The sequence below is a fragment of the Columba livia genome, chromosome 6 (assembly GCF_036013475.1).
Source record: "Columba livia isolate bColLiv1 breed racing homer chromosome 6, bColLiv1.pat.W.v2, whole genome shotgun sequence".
Lineage (NCBI taxonomy): Eukaryota > Metazoa > Chordata > Aves > Columbiformes > Columbidae > Columba > Columba livia.
In genome coordinates this window covers 17202888-17225990 of record NC_088607.1, presented here as the reverse complement: position 1 = coordinate 17225990, position 23103 = coordinate 17202888, and the positions used below count along the sequence as shown (strand labels likewise).

The 23103-nt window shown below is 39.7% G+C and overlaps 2 protein-coding genes across 8 annotated transcripts in view; both read left to right on the top strand.

Annotated features, from left to right (window-relative positions):
* IDE (insulin degrading enzyme) overlaps positions 1-12321 on the top strand; it is a 66477-nt gene extending 54156 nt beyond the window's left edge. For all 7 annotated transcript variants that reach the window (XM_021293874.2, XM_065068357.1, XM_065068354.1 and 4 more), the window contains 6 exons: positions 457-624; positions 3242-3514; positions 5728-5789; positions 7279-7351; positions 9181-9248; positions 9671-12321. In XM_021293874.2, coding sequence (XP_021149549.1) covers positions 457-624; positions 3242-3514; positions 5728-5789; positions 7279-7351; positions 9181-9248; positions 9671-9766 — 740 coding nt within the window. In that variant the 3' untranslated portion in view covers positions 9767-12321. The remainder of the gene's footprint in view (positions 1-456; positions 625-3241; positions 3515-5727; positions 5790-7278; positions 7352-9180; positions 9249-9670) is intronic.
* A 5320-nt stretch (positions 12322-17641) lies between these two features.
* The window catches only part of CPEB3 (cytoplasmic polyadenylation element binding protein 3), a 138191-nt gene continuing 132729 nt past the window's right edge, over positions 17642-23103 (top strand). Inside the window, exon 1 of the mRNA XM_065068367.1 lies at positions 17642-17921. The gene's annotated coding sequence lies outside the window, so the exon portion shown is untranslated. The remainder of the gene's footprint in view (positions 17922-23103) is intronic.

Below are 23103 nucleotides of genomic sequence, written 5' to 3'. Positions count from 1 at the left end.
AGGAATGATGACATATGTAGCTATACAGCCAAAGCAAATTACCCATAACTGATCATCAGCCTGTGCAAACTGCCATATACCAAAGAAGCCATTGCTTTGAAATGCTGAAGTATTTTTAATGTTCATAAATGTTTCTGACAAATAGTCCTTAGAAACTATTTATACACTACAGGCAATGCAGAATTCTACTCCAGTTCCAAAAATGTTTGCTTGAGGAGAGGCAGCCAGTTTCAGTTTGCTTGCTGATAGGCTCAAGCTATGACATTTCGATGTGTTAAAATAATCTTTTCTTTACTCGTTTCATGAAAAGTACGCTGTTAGTGGAAATTCTGCTTTAACAGTCGTGAGCCATTTATTATAACTCCATTCCACAACTGATGGACCATGGTCTTTTTAATTGTGGACAATAAGAATGTACATTTTTATTAATTCGAATGTTTTAACTTTGCCTTTTAGGAGGTTGGTTTGTATATCAACAGAGAAATGAAGTTCATAACAATTGTGGCATTGAAATATATTACCAGACAGACATGCAGAGCACTTCTGAGAACATGTTTTTGGAGCTCTTTTGTCAAATTATCTCGGAACCCTGCTTCAATACTCTGCGCACCAAGGAACAATTAGGTACGTTTTCACATAGTTTCTGTATACACACTCACATACTCACACACTTACATGGGAGATGATGAGGCATTCTTTCGTTGCTTAGTGAATGCCATTTAGAGTGCACTTGGTAAATGTAAATAATTTTAACTGTTGGTGACTCGAAGGAATATTACTGTGCACGTGCTCTAAATTGAGAAGCAGGTATAGTTTTTGAGATAATTCTGAAATATCTGAAACCAACTCTAGCTTTAAAAAAAGTTTGATAACTGTACAGAAATTTCACATCTAGCGTTTTTACCAAAAGGAGATTAGATCAGTTTCCTAGATTTTTAGATCCTCTAAAAGAATCAGGAGGAGTTTGGTCTTTTGTGCTTGTGATCCTACTTCCAGATGTGCTTGATGATTCACAAGCCCTAGCTTAGGAATACTGCTGCATGGGGAATGGTAAGCTGCCATGTTGATGAAGACTTAAATACATTTCAGGCTTTTTTAGAGTATAGCTGTTCGCCAATAAGCACAAATAAGCGTTACCTGAACCAGTAAGCCTGAGGGCTGGTAAGATTACTCCAAACAGGATGACAAGGAGAGACAGAGACTTTGTGTGATGGTTTGCATGATTGAAGCACTGGTGAGAAGTTTTCCCAAAGGTGAGAGGCAGGGACATGTCTCAGTGTGATGACTGTCAACTACCCGGCAGACCAGGCAAGATTAGACTTCTTATGAGCAACTAGCAGAATCAGCCATAGCATTTCGAACAAAGGGATTTTCATTATCTAGATAATGTTGAAAATAGGGCAGGATACAGGTTATTTAGCAGGTTTTTGGAATGTGCTCGTGGCAGGTTTTGTATAGAAACTGGAGGTAACAGATGAAGAGGAGGGGGAGAGCCAGTGAGGAAGAACTCTGTGTGTCCAGCACCGCGTAACTGCTATAAACAGGCGAAGTAGTAACAAGAACTCATTAAATAAATACTTAGTGGTACAAGAAAGAGGAAAAGTTGTCAGTGGTGGGGGAAAAAAAAGTCAGTATGTTTTATATGGCTTTGTTAGTTTTCGCTTGAAATATCAACCATGAGCAGATGATTTCCAAAATAAGTACCAGCGATCAAAGCCCAAGGCTTACCTTTGAACAGAAGAATAACAGATTAAAGGCTGTTCAGGCAAATTAGAAGCTTTTAAAGAGTTCAGGCATGATGAACTCTATGTTACATTAAAAAAAAAAACCCAAATTACACAATCCTGGAATTAGAAATCTTTTAACTGAGAATTTGTGGATGATAGATGAGATACTGGAAAAATAAACACGGGTAAATGCCGCATCTTTCCTTAGGAAAGAGAAGAGCAGGGAAATTACGAATCAGTCAGCTTAATTCTGGTTCCTGGAAAATATGGAATAAGTTATTAGACCAGTTCTGAATTCATAGAAGATAACTGAGGGACTGTCACTGGACAAAATCAGGTCAAACTAAGCTTATTTTTTAATACAGAGTTTGGCTGTACAGATGGAAGCGGTGATGTCATATACTTCTGTACACTTCTTGATAGTACAAAAGGCATGTAAAATTCTCAAGCAAGCTAGAGCACCTAGGTGGAAGTGCTACACAAAACCATCTGGAAAGTCATGACTGAAGAACAGCTCATGAGAAAAATGGTGTTATGCAAAGCTCTGTTGTGATCCAGTGCTGTTTAGTATTTTCATCAAAACTCTGGATGATAGAAGAGTGCATATACTAAACCTTCAGATAATGCTAAGCTGGGAGAGGCTTCGAGTGTGTGGGAAGATAGAATTCAAAATTAGTTTGACATTTTGGAAAAAGGACTTGAAGGAAGATAAGACGCAATTTGGTAGCAACAGTTTGGCAGGAAATAATCAGTGGCACAAATACAAGGTAGGAAGCAACTGGCGAGGCAGCAGTTTTGTAGAAAACATTCTACAGGTTACAGTGGATCAGAAGTAGAACATAATTCAGCAGTGTCACGCTGCTGTGTAAAATGCTGGGATGCATAAATGGGAGCTTCCAGGATTCACACAGAAAATACTTGTGTATTGTTCAGGTATGGACATGAGCATGGGAAGCGACATGAGCATCAAGGAACAATTAGAGAGCTATAAAACAGCATTTAAAAGACTGAACTGTGACAAATTAGTTATCAAAAAAGGGAAGAAGACTGAAAAAAGGCTTGAGTGTTCAGATAAGTAAAATGCTGCAACAAAAAGGAAGGGAATAATATTTTCTTTATATCTAATTGATAAGAAATAGTGGTCTTACATTGCAGCAAAGATAATTCAGATTAGACATTACGAAAAAATGATAATAAGTTGCTAAAGTTGAGTCTCCTGAAGCACTAGAGTACGGCTTAATTTCTGGTTCCCTAATCCTGATGACAGAATTCCTTTTGTTCTGTCCTAGTGTTCCTCATCTCCTCCTCACCCTCCCCTGAACTGATATTTATCTCAGTAAAATAAAAGTGTTTCAAAAAAATACAGTGGCACATTTTTAAAACCTGCATATTTCATTTATAACACAGAATTAAGCTTAGCATAAAATTGCATTCCTGTCAAACATACTGTGTTTGGCAAATTTAATGCTGGAAAAAGGGATTTCTTTTAATCTGTTTTAATTTGTTTTGCCAAGGTTACATTGTGTTCAGTGGTCCACGTCGGGCAAATGGCATACAAGGACTGCGATTTATTATCCAATCTGAAAAGCCACCACACTATCTAGAAAGCAGAGTTGAAGCATTCTTAAAAACTATGGAGAAATGCATAGAAGATATGACAGAAGAGGCCTTCCAAAAACATATCCAAGCTTTAGCAATTCGTCGTCTAGACAAACCAAAGAAGCTGTCTGCAGAATGTGCTAAATATTGGGGAGAAATCATTTCCCAGCAGTATAACTTTGACAGAGGTAAGACAAATCATAATTCCTTTAAAACTGAATGCATATACTAGTTTGGCTGCACTTGTGACTCTTAAGTGTGATATTCATTTGGGAATGACTTAAACTTTTACATAGTCTGTGCATAATTTGATATATTTTTTGTGATTTGTGTCTGTAAGTTGTATTTTTTCCTTCTGCCCTGAGAAAACACCTCATTTGTGCAGCCTGTGCTCTCAGTGCTGCGGGAGCTGTTGGAGGATAAGCGTGTTCCTGATGTTCACTGTATGCCGGGGGGTGTGAAAGCTTCACTGACCTCAGGGAGACTTGGAGTAGGTCAAGGATTGGAAGTGGTTTGAATGCCAATGTTGATGTCGCAGGAGCTCAAATTTATTTCCGTGGTGGTCAAACATCTGTGTTACATACGTGCCTGCTACTTGACTGAGACGCATTCAGACACACCTGACACTTCTGCGGGTGCACACATTTGTATCAACCCTATTCCTCTTCCCGTTGCACAGCTCCTCTGAGGGAGCCATGGCAAAGGCAACAGCAGGGATCTTGACTAACATGTGAGCTGTCTCTGCTTACAGTAGGCTTGAAGGATCATGAATTCTGGGTTTTTTTTTTCATCCGTGGTACTTTGAAGATTAGAAGCTTGTAGAAGACCAATTGAGATCAAACATCTGGTGTTATTACTGAAAATGGATGGACAGTTATTTACATTGTGGTCCTACATAGTATTTAAGTCGTATTTTTCCCTTTTTCATCATTGTTTGAAGATTTTTAGTCCAAATTCTGAGGTATATTAATAATATAGTTTCTAACATTAAAAAGAAAGTTTTAGGTACAGATCAGCTTTTCACATTTTCATGTCTCAACTCTTATTCACAGCTATAATTTCCCATCTTCCATGCAGAATGTGCTTCCTACAGAAAACTCATTCTGCATCCTGTGAGTTCTCTTCTGCTTTACACGCACAATGCTGGCCTTCCGTGGTAGCAAATATAGTCTTTTTGGTCGACAATGACTTAACTGAATGGTTTAAATAATGAAGCACTTTGAATTGTCATCTAGCTTGGTCTTGAGACAGAATGAGAACTACTGCCAAGGTTTCATGCCTGAGTATAAAGAGTGATGTGGAAACTTATCCCCTCATGTACTTTTTTTTGTGTCTGAAACAGTTTAGTTTTTCTCTGACTTGTGTTTCTGTTTTTACCATACTTGGATCTGTATTATCTCTCTGGAATTTCTTACTGCTAGCTGTAGCCGTGACTTTCATATCTAAATCCCACTCAATTTGTTGTTTCCCTTGACTTTTCTATCTTTAATTCCCCTCTACCCACTAGTAATTTTATTTCATTAATGATTCTAATATGACTAGAATTCTCAAAATCAGAAATTCATATTCCAGCCTTAAGAAGTGAAAGGGTTTTTTCTTCAGGTTTTTACATTGTTATTATTACTTTTACCGTTTTACTTCATTTAAAATTTTTCTTCCAAATGTCATCTAGTCTTTCAAACTGTGTTTTGTTGATTCTTTTTTATTTCATCCATGTAGAACTTCATATTAATTACTTACAGCCTGACTCACAGGCTTGTTAGCTGCACATTTGTTCTCTTGCACGTATTTCTTGTTTGATCTTCCTGCTAACCCTCAGAAAAGCAAGCATGCCTACAACACAAAACAGTCCCGCTTGGGCAGCAGTGATACCACATGATTAATTCATTACAGCTCGATTCATATGAAGTGATGTAGCTACTGAGACACATTGTTCCCAGCTATATTAAAGGTGATTATTCCTGAACCGGTGGGATGTAGCCACCATTCCTCACATTTATTTAAAAGTACGTCCTGCCAAAGTGCATCCTACCATCCTGTTCTCTTCACTGTGAATGAAAGCCATCTATAATCAGTCTTCATTAGAAATGTGTAATATTGAATTGAAGATAATATACAGAAGCAGGCATATCTGTCTTAGCTACTGAATAACAGACAGTGCAATCAGTATTCTTCAAACATGCATTTTTTTGTAAATCAAATCAAATGAAGTGTACATTTCTGCCAAGTTTCCAGTGGCACTTTTAGTGAGGCAAGTACTAGCTTGAGAGTTAAGAATGGAAATCATATTTGCAGTCAATTACAGCACCTGAATTTGAAAGAAAAATACTTTGAATAAGTAGTGTGCTAATAACCAGCTATGATTTGCAGACTTGTTCTAATTTGTACTGTTGTTGTGCAGATAACATTGAAGTGGCTTATCTGAAGACCCTGACCAAGGACGATATTATACAGTTCTACAAGGTAAGTTAGTCATGTACTTAAAATGTAACTTGGAAAGAGATGTAGATATAACTGGATGTTATTTGTGTGAACGATGAAAGCATACACCTGTTTCAGGTAGATGATATTATTAAGGTATCTGCATCAATTGTAACTGTGTTTCCTGAATCTTATTAGTTTAATGACAGCTAGCATACTGTAAACACTGTGGAAAAGGACTGGGGGGGGTTTCTGTGGTTTGGTTTGGTGGTGGTTTTCTTTGTTTACTTTGTGGGTGGTGGATTTTTGCTGTTTGTGTGTGGTTCTGGTTTTGTTTTGGTTTGGTTTTTTACCATCTTTTATTCTTTTCTTGTCTCGTTTATCCTTTCTTTATGAATAAAATTGTGCTGGTTTATGACTGAGCTTGGCCAAAATTGTACATTTGTTCTTTTATATTTTTCTTCAACCAGTAAATGATTCTGTTCATTTTGTGTGCATGAATTGTGAATGAAACGGGTATTTTTAAAGCTTTGTTCACCGTAATCAGCACCTTTTTTTTATCTTCTCAAAGTTAGGCAGAACAAAGGAACAGCATAATGATGCAGTAATTGTACATTACAACCCAGCATGAAGTTGCTAGATAGATATCTAATATAAGCAACTGAAATACTAGGGAGGTATCCTTCCCACCTCCCCCAAACAAGTTGGGCCTCATTCTTTCTTTTTTTAAAATTCCATAGACAATGATAATTCACTATATTGCAAAGTGTACATATTGTTTTATTACTTATGGAGCAGCTAATAGCTCAGGGAATACTTGGCAAAATAATGTAGATGCATGTATGTGGAACTTACTGTTGTATGGAAAAATCTCTGCCCATGAAGAAGCATGGGTATGTGTGTATCTATATGTTCTTTCTTTCTCTTGAGGGGGGGCTAATGTCTTTCAAAACGGTTTCTCTTTTGTACTCTGTCTTTTCCTTTTTGCCTATTTTTTTTTAATAGTACAATAGCATGGGTAAAGATATGCAGCAAATGCAAACTCTTAGTAAATGGAATTCCAGCAGTCTTTGTTTAATAAATGAAAACTTGAACAAGTATCCACATTCTCTTTTTTAAGAACCTATATTATTTTGCTTACACTAATGCTCAATACATGATTACCCAGTATTCCAGAGCAGAAGAAACTGGCTAGATTGGTGAGCTAGGCAGCTGAGTTTAATAAGTGTGTTCAGGGTAATGTGCCTCCAGAAGGCTGCTAGGGATTGAAAATTCTGCAGAGAGTTTAGATAGCATTCCTGATACTATGACAGTTAATGGCTGAATTCCTATTACTTTCAGTTTTTCTGATTCCCAAACAGTACATTAATTTCGTAACTTGATTGTGAAATGATTAGAAGTACTGTAGGGATGACCTTTAATGATGTTTGAACGGGCATCCCAGAATTCATTCCTCATTTTAAAGCTTAAATTAAAATTTATATGCTGTCATTCTTCTCACAGCTGAAGGGCTTGATGTTTTTTACCGTAGGTGCTGTTGGCAATAGATGCTCCCAGAAGACACAAGGTATCAGTACATGTCCTTGCAAGGGAAATGGATTCCTGTAAGTATTGTGCTGAATATAGTATTTAATCGATTCCTGTTCAAGCAAGTCGTGGTTAAAAACAGCCATGTATTATGCAAATGCACTATAAGAAAAACTAGAGATTATATACTTTTCAGAGAAAAAAGTATTTATTTTTATAGTTGTTTTTTTTCACACGGGTGCTTCAAATTTTCTGATTGATGTTTGTGGCCAAGGTCTTTAGCCATTCTGAAGTATATTGATATTAAAACAATATCTCTTAAAATAGCACTTCTTTTTTCAATGGGATAATTTAAAACAAACATAAACCTCGGTAATAGTCCTACAGGGAAAAAAAATAGGATTTTCAGTTGTCAGTCCATTGAGGGTGGGGTTTTTTGCTGACAAGCAATTCATGTCCACAATTTTATTCAAGCACTTTGGAATGAAAAACAAAAACAAAGCCCAGCCCTCTGGGAATGTCAAACATTATATTTAAACTAGAGAAAGTAAAAGTTTATTTAGGTTTTATTTTCAAATAATCTACATCAGCTGTGCATTGTAAACTCTGTTGTTCCACTTTAGAATTCAAGAGGAAAAGGTTAAGAGTGTTCCTGGTTAATATAAATAAACTGAGAGGAAAAACTTCTGTGGTGTTTTGTGCGGATTTTTCACCAGTTTATACTGGACTTAAATTCCAACATGTAACTGTTTGCAAAATCAGGAATATGAAAGGCTTGCTGATAGCTGTGTGCCTGCCATGAAACTCCTTCCAGTCGCAGAATGGTTGATTTTTATGGTACTATGGAAATTGTAACACTGCGGCTGAGTAAGGAAGACTTGCTTCAAAGCATCCTTCAGTTTTCATGACTAATCATTGCTAAGTAGAAATAGATCTAATACTTCTCCCTACTTTTTAAAATGTAGTAACTCCATTGGCAGAATGGTTTATTAGTTGCTTGCAATGGGATCTTCCCAAGACAAGGGTGAGCATGGGAGACAATCTAGCAAGTGGTTACTCTTCCAGAAACTATAGCAAGGTATTCTCTCCACATACTCCCCAGTCCTAAACCATTTAATCTGTCATATGGCCTCTTTTCTGCCATGAAAGCGGAATTGGGACTTCAGTGCATTTCCTGTGAGTCCAGGCAAGCATTCTTCCAAGTGCAGGTACCCTTCCTCCTGCACACAGACACACCATTTTCCCTGGGAGTGGAAAAGAGCAGGAAGCAGTAGGGTAGAGATACCTGGGATTTTAGCAGGGGGAAGACCTTGAACTCATAGGGTGAAGTTTAGGGTTGAAGTTTGGGTATGGAGGTAGAAGGGAGGTTTGAGGAATTTAAGACTAGAAGTTCTTACAGACAAGTGGGTTGGATGCAGGAAGAAGTTTGGGGGCACTGGAGTAGGGCGTGCATGGGGACAGGCGGGGAAGACTTGGAGCGTTACCCAGAATTTTGGTACACAGAGCCTACAGAGTAACTCCCAGGCCTCTGTAGGCAAGATGTGCTGTTGTTGCATTGCTCCTGTTGTGATATACCCCTGACATTTACTACAGTTTGCATGATTTGTACTGGGAAACAGTTTTGAGTATTCATTGATCGGTAGATTACTAATTTTTATTTCTACATTTTCTTCATGTGCAAGTAAAATGGACAAAAGCCACGGCCTCAGCACGTGTTTTCAAGTCAAGTGATGGATTAAACTCTTTCAAAAGACAGCCATGGAGTATAAAAGCAAAATCTTATTTAGAGATCCTTTAAAATTAATAACCTGTGCTTTATATAGATACCTGTCTTATAAGACAGTTGATTATTTAAAAGGTACTGATTAAATTGCTGTCCTGAATTAATTCTGATGATGTTAAATAGGCCCTGTTGTTGGAGAATTTCCCTGCCAAAATGACGTGAACCTGGCACCAGCACCACCACTACCACAGGTAAAAAGAAATAACACATAAAAAATGCCAGGCTGTATACTTAATATGGAAGTTTAGAATCGTTAAATATAAATTTGGAAGGAGAAACAAACTTTTTAAAGTTAATGATATTGTAGGACTGATGTTTCAGCTTTTTTTCCATAGATGGTGTCATCCTGTAAAACAACAGGGATTTTTCCTCATGTTTTTCTTCTTTTTAACAGTGTGTCCTGTTACCTTTGTATTTTGGGGGATCTGTAGTAATGAAATGTGGATCACTGTTCTGGTTTTTAAATGGTGACAATCACTAACATTGTAGAACAGAGCAAGAAAAATGTGTTTATATGTAGCTGTAGCAAAAGTTAAAATGAAAAGCAAGGAATTTCTCACTTTTCTGACTAAAGATATTGAGCAGACTTTTTCTTGCGTGCACTTCTTTGCAGCCAAGTGTGATTGAAAATATGACAGAATTCAAGCGCAGTCTGCCGCTCTTTCCACTGGTGAAACCACATATCAATTTCATGGCTGCAAAACTGTGAAGAACCCCCATGGATGAAGAGAGGCAAATGATCAGTACTGACATGGATTCAGGGGACTTCATGAGGAACAAAATTATTAAAGATCGTTGGGATGAATGGTTCTGTTTGTTATGAAAGTCCCAAATTCCTTCTTGGTTCATTTGATATTAGCTGTGTGTTAGGGATAGAGACTATATCAAAATCAGTTGTGGTCATGTGTCATTTATATTACAGACAACCTGTTGAAAACCAAAATCAACTGAAACAAAAATAATAATAAACTTGTAGATGCAGTATATTTTTTAAATAGTATATCCCTTCAAATTTTCATGTTGATAAAATAACCCTCCAGAGCAAACAGAATTGCTTGAAATATACTTACTGTCCCTGAGAAACGCCATTTAGTATCCCAATAATTATCTTATTGGGAGCTGGAGGGGGTGAGACAAGTAGGTCCTTTTTTGGGTGGGGGTCAACAATTTTTCTTAAAAAAAGAGACTTTCACATTTTTTTGATGTAACACATTGAATGATACTTTTTTTAATTGATCCTTAATGCAACCAACATATTTTCTATTTAAGTTTTATGAAGACTAGTGGGGGGAAAAAAGGAAATTTAACAACACAGTCATGAGAGGATTATCTTAGTGAGAATAATTGAGGATACGGGCATGATTTTAATCTTTCTATACAAATTTGGGGACATTTTGTATCAAAACTAGTAAAATGCTGGAAACACTTTAATAGTACATCTTAATTTTGTTATCAAAAGTGTTGTCCCAGTCTCTTGATACTGTCAACATCCTGTTCAGTGTTTGTGTTACTGTGAATTGTTTCCATTTGGTATACAAAATACTTGATTTGGTGACATTTTTTGTTTTCAGTTGCGCATGTACCGATGAAGAACTCAGTCTGTTTTGCCTCATTTGTTATGTCAGGTCTTGGTCCAGCAAAGTACTTACTAGTGCACATACCTTAAAGCACGTGTTAGTTCTTCACTCAAGAACAGACGAATGTCAGAGACAGGCGCTGTGATGAATCGGCCACACTGGCTGCGTCTGTGAGGGCCCTTCTGGTCCCTCAGGAAGGCGTTTGGGACAGCACTGTGTGTGCAGTCCTGCACTAGTGCAGGGTGTGCTTCAGGTTACATCACAAAATGTTTATTCCTACTTCTTTTAAGAGGGCTGCACAAAACCCAGCAGGATCAAGAAGTATATTGAAGTACTATATGTATATATATTGCATAATTTAGTAAAATGATAAAACAATATATGGTGTCTAATCTTCACCAAGTTTGCTGTAGCTTTCTGCAGAGTGGTCTGGTGCGTGGGACAGCCCCCAAGTAGGAAAAGGTAAGGGAGCATCTTACTAAGTTCTCCTACCTGTTTAATACATAAGGTTGATTGTAAGTATTCAGACGGGATAGAGTATGCAGAGCACTGAAGATATAAAATCTGCTCATCAGGAGTGTTACTGAGAGTTTTCTTTGTATTAAAAGAACCTGAAGTTAAGGCCCTGACGTGACACACATGGTGTCATATGCTGGAATCCTGTTCTATTCGATGGGGCTGTTCTTGTCAGTGAATCAATGTTGTTATGCTGGCTCTGAAGCCAAACTGAATGAATGCTTTGACAGGCCTTTATATTGTATTTATCTGAGGGTCTCTTCTAATTGAATAAAGACAGTGTATTTAAAAGTTGTTTTAAAGGTTAACAGTATGTGTTTCAACATCTTTTTAATAATTTGATGGTAGGTTGTGATGTAACCTGTTGCCAGGGAAGGCCACTAGCATTTTTTTGTAGTCTGAGGGAAAACAAAGGATTAATATAAGCTAAAACAGTAGAGGTGTCTCTGTTCACCCTATTTTTCATGGATCTTTCACATAAAATGTTCTCTTTACCCTCTTGCATTTTGCTTTTGTTTATAGTTTTCCTTTAGTAAAAATATTTGTATTATATATATTAAAAGTTTTGACAACATTATAAAAATATATATTTTGGGATTTTAGTATTTAAACATACCACTCTTACGGTGAATAAAATAAAATGGCTTCTATCGTATGTAAAAATAGATATATATATTCATGGAACTACTATCAACTCTAATTTTAACAAATTATATAAATAAATTGGAATGGCAGTGTGTTTAACACAAGCTCACAAATCATGTTTTCCAGAGGAAAAATATGTAGAATTTCCAAGTTCTGTGAGTGGATGTGGAAACCCTTGTAGTTTTGCAGCAACTCTTAATTGCTTTTAAGTGTTCTCCAGCATTTTATAGTTTCTGAGTTTGAATAGAGCAGTAAATTTTTATAAACTCAGGCATACTAATGGGTTCATTTTAATGGATCCAAAGCTGCAGTGTCTACAAGCAATAAAGAACTACCTAGAATACACTGTAATTCAATTTTAGTGCTTGTTAATTAGTTTATGTAAGAAACCATAAATTATTATTACATAACTGTAATTTTTGCAAGTGCTATTTTAAGCAGTTGATGTGGAATTGGGTGCATGTGACACAGCCAGTATGACAGAGTGCTAGAGTTATTCTGTTTACAATAAAAAACCTGAATTTAATGTTTGGAGTTCTTAATTTGTTTCATTTAAAATTTTTTGCATACTGGTAATGTTACATCTATCAGTCTGTGTGTGTTTTTATTATAAGTTAATTGTGATTTTCCGCTCTCCAGTTGCTTGGGGTAGTGAGGCTGAGTAGCATTGCTGGAGAAGTGTCCCAGTCACCTCTGGGGAAGTTTCAGAGGACTTTGCCGTGTGCCATCCCACACCTTTCGGGTAGATCCACCTCTGTTGCTCTCTGAGTGTATGAAAACGTAATAATATAAGGGTAGAAATATTTGCACAAGACAGGATTTTAATTATACAATCTGAAATTCTAAATTCAGAACATCGCTGCAGCCAGACTGAATCGTGCCTAATGCAGCTTTAGTGTTGCTTTTGAGAAAGTACTTTCCCTAGTCATTTTCTTTGCTTTATGCACGCCAAAAGATTACATTTAGAAAGGTTAGGAGTAAATGTGATTGTTAGAACAGTAAATAGTGTTAATTCTGAATTCTGACAGAGTAAAGATATAAGTCAGCAGGTGTTTCTGCTCTTGTAATGGGGCTCCTTGAAGTATTATCTGGCAGTTAACGATGTTAAGAGAGACAGGTTTTGTCCTTGGCATTGGCAAGAGTAGCTGATTCTCTCTATGGAGAAACACAGTGCCTGCAGCCTACCCGGAAAATCACTTGTCCCCAGCACCAGGGCTCTCCTTCTCCACTCCCAGTCGTTAGGGATTGGTGTACATCTTACTCATTGGCTTTATTATCTTTTGCAAAAAAATCAAGCTGTCCAAATTTACTTCGACTGTGACTGTTAGCCATAAAAAAATGCTTGAGCTTTCTCAGAATATTGTGTAAGTGCTTGGACATGAACTGCCCTTATTGATAACCAAGTTTAAATCCCGCATTTGTGAGGATTCGCCACCACCTGACTCTGTGTTAGATGTGCTTCCTGCTCCAGATTTCCATTACAGCTTTTCACCACCTGCCTTGCTCTCCTTTCCAGAAGGGCAGCCAGCAGTCGTGGCCGCCTTCTAGCGACTGATAGATTAACTTTTCACTGGAGCAGCAGGTGGAACTGGGGACCCCTTTCCAGCCCCCACTCCAGCCATACAGGGAGCTGGGTGTCCTGTGGGACATGTGGCTCATACACGCACATCCTTTGGTGGTGAATGCTTACTCTACAAAATCAGAACAGGTTCAACAGATGAGATTGAGGAGGTCCCCCCCTATGTTACCAGCCTCCTGGGAAGTGTAAAAAAATGAGCTTGAGAAAATTGTAACAGAAGATGGAAATGGAAGTCGAATTTTTGGTAACTTGCACTAACCACTGAGTTGTGGTGTAGAAGAAATGTACTTTTTACGTTAAGTTTGTTGTAAAGGATGAGCTCCTGTGATGGGAGAAACAGGAGACCTAGTTGTGAATTCCAGGGAGATGCAGGAGATCAATACTAATGCATTTTTTTTATTGTTAAGGCTGAATCATTTCAGAACATGTGCAAAAATGGTATCTGGGAAACTGAATATAGAAAATGTGGGTGTGGACAAAAGTTAGTGAAAGCTGAGACTGGGCTTTGAAGATCTAAATTTTTGAGGTAATGCCTTTTAGTGGGCAGGAATCTTAAAAAAATTGCTGTATAGCTATTTAAGTGGTGCACTTGATAAGGCAATGTTGGAACTGGTTTAAAACACGAGAAACATGTAAACATTTCACAGCATTAGTGTTCAAAAATAGTTCACTTGGTATTTTTCAAACTTCCAACTTGCTTTGGAATGCAGTAAGTTTAGCGGACAGGGTTCACCCCAAATGCTGATTTGCACGTGTATACAAGAGCCAGGGAAGGTCACAACAGATTAGCGCCCGTCAGTGCTCTGCAGTCGGTTGGCTGTCACACAGTTCAGCATTTCCCCACCCAGTCTTTTGTCATTACAGTAACTTTTAGCCTGCTAAGACTTGTGCGTTGCAAGCCTTCTGCAGTACCATGGAGAAAACAAGTGTTTCTTATGACCACGTACTGCAAGTGCAGTTCTGTGTTGCAGTTGAGAGACACTAGTGTCATTCACCGGCACATACCTGTTCAGGGTAAACCTTCAGGAATCAGAAAAAAATCTATGCAGATAATTCCCCCATTCACAGATTTGATTAATATTTATTTCCAGATAAAATTGTAGGAAGAGAAAGTAATTGTGATGGTTCCGCAGCATTAAATGTATTTCAGGAACACAGGAATCTGTACATATAACTGGATGTGGCATCTCCACAAGCTGATTGTTTGGTTCTGATGCTCCCTGTGTCATCTCCAAAGGCAGAGATGTTGCTGTTCATCTCACACTGCATCACGTCTCTCTGACCAAGGTGAGATGACCAGAGTACTCGCATTGTCCCATCAGTGTCATTGATGTCCCTTTAGCACCAGCCTGCACCCAGTCGGGGCTGCATGCGTGTTCTAAGATACTTCTTCTATGATTAGAACGTACCTTCTAATCATGGCAAGCTTTACCCATTAAATTATACCAAGACGGCATCTACAGTGTGTCTGAGCCTGGCGAGCTGCCCTGGCCTGCTGCTGGAGCTCAGCAGAGTGGGAGATGTAAGCAAGTAGAACTATGTCAGAAATCATTTGAAAACAGGTGCTACTCAACCGCAGCAGGAGACTGATCTGCTGTTGTATGCACAATATGATTTTATTGCTGTGAATAATCTAATTAAAATGTACCTTATAGCCTTTTCCTGGAAGGAAGCGTATTTAAGAGTGGAGTAGCTTGTAGGCTTTGTGTAACTTGAAGAATGTATATACAAAGAATGTTTGTAGTTTGGATTTTCCACTTGAATGTAAATGTCAGTAATCATTAGTTTAAAGATGTTATGAATGTGAAAATACAGAAGATTGTATTAAGCTCAGTGTATACAAAATGTAAGAGTGAGCTGAGGTGCTTGCCTGCAGTGTGAGCTACTGAATAAAGATAATGTTGAAATGGAAGGTGATGCATATAAGTTGAAAGCAACCAGATGCATGCCATTTTGCACTCCTTGTCTGATAATCACGTCTATCTGTCAAGTCATTGTGTATAAATTACAAATTCCTGTGAAAAGCGGTCATGTGTTATGTCTGTAAACTACCAATGCACAACTGTGGCGCTGTATAGCTAATAATATGTATTAGCCTTTTAAAAATATTTACTTGAGTAATTAAGAGTGAATACAAAACCTTATTTTCAGGACAGCTTTGTGTCTGAACAGTCTAAGTTTCTCTGAGCTTTGAAAGTAACAGGATAAAACATGGCAGAATTTCTCATTAGTTTCATTAACTCTGCATTCTCTACTGAACAGACAGCAGTTGAGATAATCTGGAGAATAAACCCTAAGCAAATACTTAAGCTGGCCTGACAACTGGAGTAAATGCATTGCCCTGTAGTAGGTTGATAGCCCTAGATTATAAACTATGTATATTTTACGATGGTTTTGGCATAGATTCTGACTAGTCATTTAAAAAAATATTAAATAATGTTGGAATATCTTAATAGCCCTGGAAGTCTTGTAACATTCATGGGGGTTTTTTTTCTTTACTTCAAGATCCATATTTAGAGTCACAGCCCTATATAGAAAGAACATTAAATAGAGTCCTATAGTTTTGTATCTTGCTGGACTGAGCTTTAATGTAGCAGTGGTGTGACTGATCTGTGACAGATCTGTACAAACATGCCAGAGGAGCTGCCTTGGTATTCCCTAAGGAGTCACCATACACCGTGCAAGCAAAAAGATAACTTAAACCCCAACATAATGTATACCTACATTTGTAAAGTATGTGTTTGCAATGTAATTAATGCTATCACTTTTTTTTTCTTGAGCTTAAGTAAATAATACCCCTTCCAAAATTGTGAGGAAAGATTTAATGTATCTGGTTGTCCAGCAGCTCAAGGAGAGGTAATGGTTCAGAAAATTGACTGCAACATGAAGTCAAAACTGAGTGTAGATTTATGTGTGTGATTAAAGAAGAATATAAGGGATAGCGCAATCAGTAAGCTTGAATTATTTTACTTCTTCCATTGGTAATTTTTGGTTCATTGAACATCCTGAGGTGCCCTCGTACATGATACCACAAATGTACTGGCAGCAGCACGCACAGTCCTGGTAGGCTGGTATTGCAGGAGAGATTGCACAGTTGGGAGGGACGTCATGAGAATGGGTAGCACGACAGTACCCACAGACGGAGAGCAGCGTGTCCATATGAAAAGCTGATTTTATAATGTGTCTTCCTGATTCTGAAAGTACAAGTGGCTAAAGTTATTGTGAGAGCGATCCCCTCTGTTGGCTTCTTTGCATCTCAGATGCCTTGGGCAAATGGTGAAGTTCTGCTCTTGAGCAGCAGCTACATCAAACCTCCTTACTCAACAGGTCTTTCCTTTGGTTCGATTTAATACTAAACGTTACTAGCTTTTCCTTCTCAGAAAGGAAGTTTAATTATGTCTCCTCTTCTGCAGTATGGATAGTGCACTAATTCGTGCTATTTCCAAGCGGTTCCCTGTGCCTCCAGGTAATGCTGTGTGTGTGTATTTGAAATTACCCGTCACATCTAGTCCCAGTCCTTGTAATGAAAACACAACAGAAACAAGTGTTTTGGTTATCGTGATATCAGCAAGAAAGACCTGAAGTTTGACGTTTTTGGTCCCTTGCTGAGTTTTTAGAGCTGGCACTTACCAAATATTTATTGACCTGGAAAGTCAAGGGTGACTTGACAGTAAATATTGAACTCTTTAGTGCCATTTTTACACTAAGAAATTTAAGAGTAGGACTGTATGCTTAATTTGCAGAGGAATGTTCAGGCTCGTGATGCAGTTGTGCATATTCAGTAATTGCTCCCTGCTTTTTGACCAGGTTGGGTAAGGGAAGGCCAGGAAAGGAAGAATTGATGTTTTTTTCTTAATCTGTTTCCAAGTTTGAAGAAAATTGCTATGCAAGAAAAGAAATAAAATTTCATAGCTTAATTTGTAGAAACTGTCAAATTTTTAAAACAGGTATATTTTAATTTTTTTAATGCAAAGTTTAATTTTTATTGCTTGGGAAACAGCATATACTTCAGAATGAACATGTTGGCTTAAATGATTCACCATGAAAAAAAAAAAGTAGCTTTCGTGGTATCTTTTCTTCACACTGTAATTACAATTCTTCTTGGTGCTACACGATACAACATTTGCTGTGATTCCTTATAGCAATGTGAGGAGTTGTGTATCTTTATGCATGAAAATTATTTTCTCCGTTCTGCTGGGGAAAATGGTATTTGTACGATGCTACAAAGAGAAATTTAAATGCTTAATCGGAGAAAATAAATCACCTTTAAATCTCTGAAATTGTCCAGGTGTGTATTTTATAAGGAGCAAGACTGTGTGACATCTTCACCAGTTTAGTGTCCCGCGCGCTGGGACTGTTCTCCCAGGGCTCTCAGAGCCGGTGCGCGAGCGCGGGCCGGCCCCGTCCTCCCGCCGTTTGCCGCCGCCCCGGCCTGAGGGACCCGGCGGCGGGAGCTGGAGCGCGCGGGAGCTGCCGCCGAGCCGGGGCGCCGAGAGGCGGTGAGAGGAAGCGGGTGTGCTGGACGGACGCCGAGCGGGCCGGGGGAGGTGAGAGGCGGCTCCGCTGAGGGGAAGGGGATGGACAATGGCGGCCGGGAGCGGGAGTCCCGCTGGCTGAGGCCCGTGTGGGAGCCCGGGCGGCGGGAGGCGGGCCGCGCCGGCCTGCATGGCAGCGCCGGGCCGGGCTGTGGCTGTCAGGGCTCGGCGGGCGGGGGGCTGCAAGTGCCCTCTTACCGCACACCCGCCTCTCTTTTTTAGGGGCTGAGGAGGGTGTCCGTGAATCACCAGGGCTTAATTTGCAGCAGGAAGCGGAGCGATGGCGTTGCCATGTATTGACCATGTGACTGACGTGATGTCCATTATTCTGAGGAAAAAACTACATATATCAGGTTATGGGCATCATGAGGAGTGAGATTATTTAAATTGGTTGGCGCTGCAGGCCCCTGGTATTGCCCGCTGCTCACCCCCCCGGGGAAGGGTGTCCTTGTGGGGTGCTTGGTGTTGTAACAACAGGCACCATGGGGAAAGTCATGGAAACAGCCATGGTGCCTGTGGAGCAGGTTTCGAAGAGAGTGGCGTGGGGGGCTGTGGAAGAGTGAACGGGCTCGTCGCGGACAGATCCTTTCACAAAAGAGGTCAGGACTAAAGTTGTGTAAGCCACTGTGGTTCTGGTATTTCCTAGCGTTTGACATAACAGGGGGCTTGGCAGTTAAGTACTTAGAGCACAGACTTCGGGGTGTAATTGCCAAGTGTTCAAACTAAAGGGAAACTGAAGTGCGGGGAGCAGCTTTCCTTACGGGTTACCTGAGTGACACAGCCATGCGTTATCTCTTGGGGCAGAGCCACAGGATCTGTCACGTGCTGGATGTGTCATCGATGAGGACGTGTGTGTCTGTGCGATAAGCCCCATCACTGGCATTTCCAGGTGCTGGAGAGCAGCAGAGGAGCTGAGGCACACGTTGCTCCAGGCTCTGATGGTGACAGACCTCTGTGTCTGCTTCCTGACCATCCCCATCTCTGGATCCGCATCCTTCTCTGTGGGCAGTCTCAGTCCTCATCTCCTCATCCATTTGTCATCTGCCCCCTCGCTCCGATCTGTGATCCACAGCTCCCCACACCCAGAGCCCTTCTGCAGCCCCAGACTGTCACAGATCAATGCCCACAATCTCTTATCCATTTTTCTCAATGACTGCTCAGTGCTCAAGCTCCTTGTCCTTCATTTACTACACCTGTTGCTGAATCCACATTTTCTATTTTGCCTCTGAGTAGGACAGGCTAAGCAGGGAAGTCACTGAGAGCTCAGGAGGACAGGCTGGCTGCTTGCACATCCCGCTCGCTATACAGCACTGTGGGTAGTGATAAGGTGTTACGACCCGTTGCTTCTTTTAACGTGTCCCTTACACAAAAAAATCCTTGGAAAATTCCAGTTCCTTTTCATCAAATCCCAGCTGAGCAGCATCAGCCTTTAAATTTTCAAGGTGTTTAGGAAGATTCTTCATACAAGTCAGAGAAGTCACCACCTCAACCACCAATCTGAAGCCCTCCCTACCACCTAATTTTCAATTCCCTGCCTCAAGCTTTGAGACTGTCAGAGACCTACTGCAATTTCTCATTAAGTGGCCAAACTATCACAGAAGAAATCCTCCATAGATACTCACTGTAGGGCATGTAGCATATGGTATTTAAAGTTTGTCAAGGTTCTTAGCAATTGGAAACATGGTCTTAGTAAAGGAAATCTCAGGCAACCTGATGGTGGTAGCAGCCTTCTGGTGTCAGGTGGGAGTGGAGGAGGAAACATTGCCTTGGAAAGCTCTGTAACTTAAGGCTCATTTGTCCTTGAACAGAAACGATCCTGCACATTAGCTTTCCGAAAGTGTGTACTAACGGCCTTCTCTTGTCTCTAGACTTTCTTGTGTGGGGGAACTCTCTGTACATGTGCAGGCACGTGGGTGCTGGGGAAAGAAGAGCAACATTGGCCTTCATTACAGACCACAAGAAGATAAATTGCTTTGGCAGCAGTAGGTGACTCTCATTAACTGCATACTTTGCACAGTGACTGAAGAACAGAATTACGCAGCAATAGGGGAATCATCTGCCTGTTCCGCTGTTCTTTGTGCAGCGGGACCTTCCTTTTCAGTCACACTGCTGGGTGTGAGCAGCCCTTGACTGCACCTGCCCGTGGTGGCTCGCAAACACATCTGCTTGAGGAGACGCCTGGTTTGCACACTGAAAGGATAAACTACTTATCCTGTTCTCTGTAATTCTGTCACAGAGAGCAAAAGCTCATCTGAGTGGTTTAACATAAGGGTAATACAAGGCAATATGGTTGAAGGAGACAGAAAATAGAGAAGAGGCTCTGAATCAGCTGATTTGTATTTAAAGGGTTTATTCTGCTTGCTGTCTCTTTCTAAATTTTTTTTTCTGGTTTGGAGAAATAAGATATAAACGATACCCTGGCAAGAAGTGCATACAATCTGACAGATGAATAAATTGTACTCTCCAGAGCTGTAAGCGTGAAAAGAATATTGCAGAGATAATGCATGTTCTTGGCTTGAGAGAAGTCCTGTCCATTAGAAATATACCCCTCTGAAGATTGATCTGAACTTTTGAGCTTTCAATTGAATAGTAGCTTTGTGAGATTTGAAATATTTTGAATTATTTAATTTCCTATCCACTGAAATTGAATAACATTGCAGTTGGTGATTTAAAACGTTGTTGAATTAATTATGACATTTTGTTAAATTCCCTTTTGTCTTTCCTCTGTCAGTTTTTTTATTTCAAAGACTTCAGCTAATGCAGAAAGCCTATCACCTCAATGCAGAGGAGAGATGAGTCAGAGATTTGTCAGCTTGAATGGCCTTAGACCTTATGCCTACACACCACCGTGGTGCAAGTCTCAAGTGATAACTTGCATGTTAAAGAGCAAGACTGAGAAAGACAAAGCTTCCTTGCTAAGCTCGGTTCTTCTGACCCCCTGTGCTCCAGACTGGCACTCCTGCCACCGCACACCTGCTCCAGGCAGAACGGGTGCTGCCAGCCCCTGCCCCTGCCGGCAGGACCCGCTGCATGAGCTCGGGAGCAGCATTTTTGGTCAAAGCTGGTTTGAATATTGACACCTCAGACCACAGGCAGTACGAACACCTATGATCTGCCTCATCTCCAAACTGCAAACCAGACATGCTGCCCATATTGAAAGAAGACCTGCAGCCATGACTTGGAGAGCACACGATGGGAAATGAGATTACACCCCAGCTGATGATAGGTCCATCAAAGCCTTTTATGATGCAGCACATTGGTCTATAACAATTCAAATATCAGCCAAAGGCAACTTTCTCCCTTGTTTGTATCCTGTCGCTTATTTTTGTGTCATCCCTCCAACTTTATTTTTCTCTTGCATAATTTAGAGTGTACTATTTATGGGACTAGAATAACTGTCAGCTTGGAGAAGGGACATGCTTCCTCCTGTATACAGTGCGGGTTAGAAGGCCGTTAGAAAGTTGCTGTCCCAAAATAGACAGCAATATACCTGTACATGTGTTTCATATTCCAGTTTCTTGCCATCCTCTATTCATGTAATGAATAGTTTAAGTTTAATTTCAGGACTCTGTATTCTCTTTCTGTTTTAGCTGTGCCGCACTGTATTACTCACATAATCTATAGACTAAACATGCTCTTTTTTACTTGGACTTCCTGTGCCTAATATTATAGTTCATGATTATTTTTAGATTATGAGTTATTGCCGTCATATAAATTGCCCTGAGACACTGGTTTTCATTTAAAAGGGCAAGAGCATTTGTTTTGTTACTGCACTCTTGTCTGCATTTTACCGCATTGGAGCAAAATTTATTTGAGACAAATGGTTCTTGCATTTTTTTATATATCCTTTTATATGCTGTTCATTAACTTGAAACATCTTTTGCTGAGAGAGCAAATCAACAGCCTGAACAGTAATTATCTCTCACAAATCACCAATCCTTGATAGAATAAGGCACACTTACAATTTATTCACCGGTGTTTGGTGGCAGCCACTTCATGATAAAACAGAATGCTCATTTTATGAAGCACAATCCAAAGACAAGCCATTATCTAGATAGGACTTCAAGAGTATGATTTGAAAGCTTTGAACAACAACAACAATAAAGTGAATTTATATTTTGGGCTTAGAAAAAAAGGTGAAGGCTTGAACTGAGAACAATTACAAACCTCAACTGAAAAAACACCAGTGCACGGTCATCACCTTGCTGCTTGCAGGCAGGTGCAAAAAAATCTCAGCTCCACAGCAGGTGCCCACATGAGGGAAAAAAGCAATCTTCCCCTGGGATTCAGTCCTCAGACTAACCACCACCTGCTGTTTTTTGAGAGAGGAGTTATCCCTGGAACACTGCATTTGCATTGTCTCTGCTAATGTCAAGGCTTAGCATAGGACAAAAACATCCTGAATTTAGCAGAAGTACCAATTCAGATAAGCACAGGCTCAGCTGTTGCTAAATTGGCAATTATAACGAGATAGTCTCTGCTCCCCTACCATCATCATTGTTGACGCCTGAAGTTTTGTCTCAGTTCAGCAAGTATTCTATTTTGTAAGCTCTCGTTTGTCTTCTGTTTGACAGTTTACAGTGATTTTGTTTAGCTGTACTGAGGAACTGCTGTCAATGGAAAAAGTTCCAACCACCAGAGGCGTACAGGAAGGATTAGCCAAGATCTGCAATTCCTACACAGTTAGAAAATGGGAGATTAACTATAAAAGGACTGAACCAGAATATGAAATCAGACCATCTTCTCAAATACTGCATGTGTTCAGGGATTGCAAATCCATATCCAACTATCTTTATCTGTGACCTTCCAAAGTAACTTTTCAGCATAACTGTAACTACTGGCAGGAGGAACAGAAGCAGGAAAAAGAAGTGCTGGCAAGCCCTAGCATTTTACTTGCTGGGGACCTAGATCTGCTTTCAGAAAATGCAGAATTTTAGAATTCCAGTATCTGCTCCAGGCTTACATTGCAACCACAGCTGTGATAAGGAAGGATGATCTTGTTCTAGACATGATATGAAATCTGTATCTCTTTCCTGCCAAGCAGTTGGTATGGGTCCAGAATCCTGCTGCAATGCTCTCATTTATGTATTTTGTTATTTTGCAAACTCTGAGGCTGACCTGGCCTCTGTAAAGCAGCTGTACTGAGGTCTGTCTGCATATTGCTGTCGGAGCCTTACAATGCACCACTAAAGGA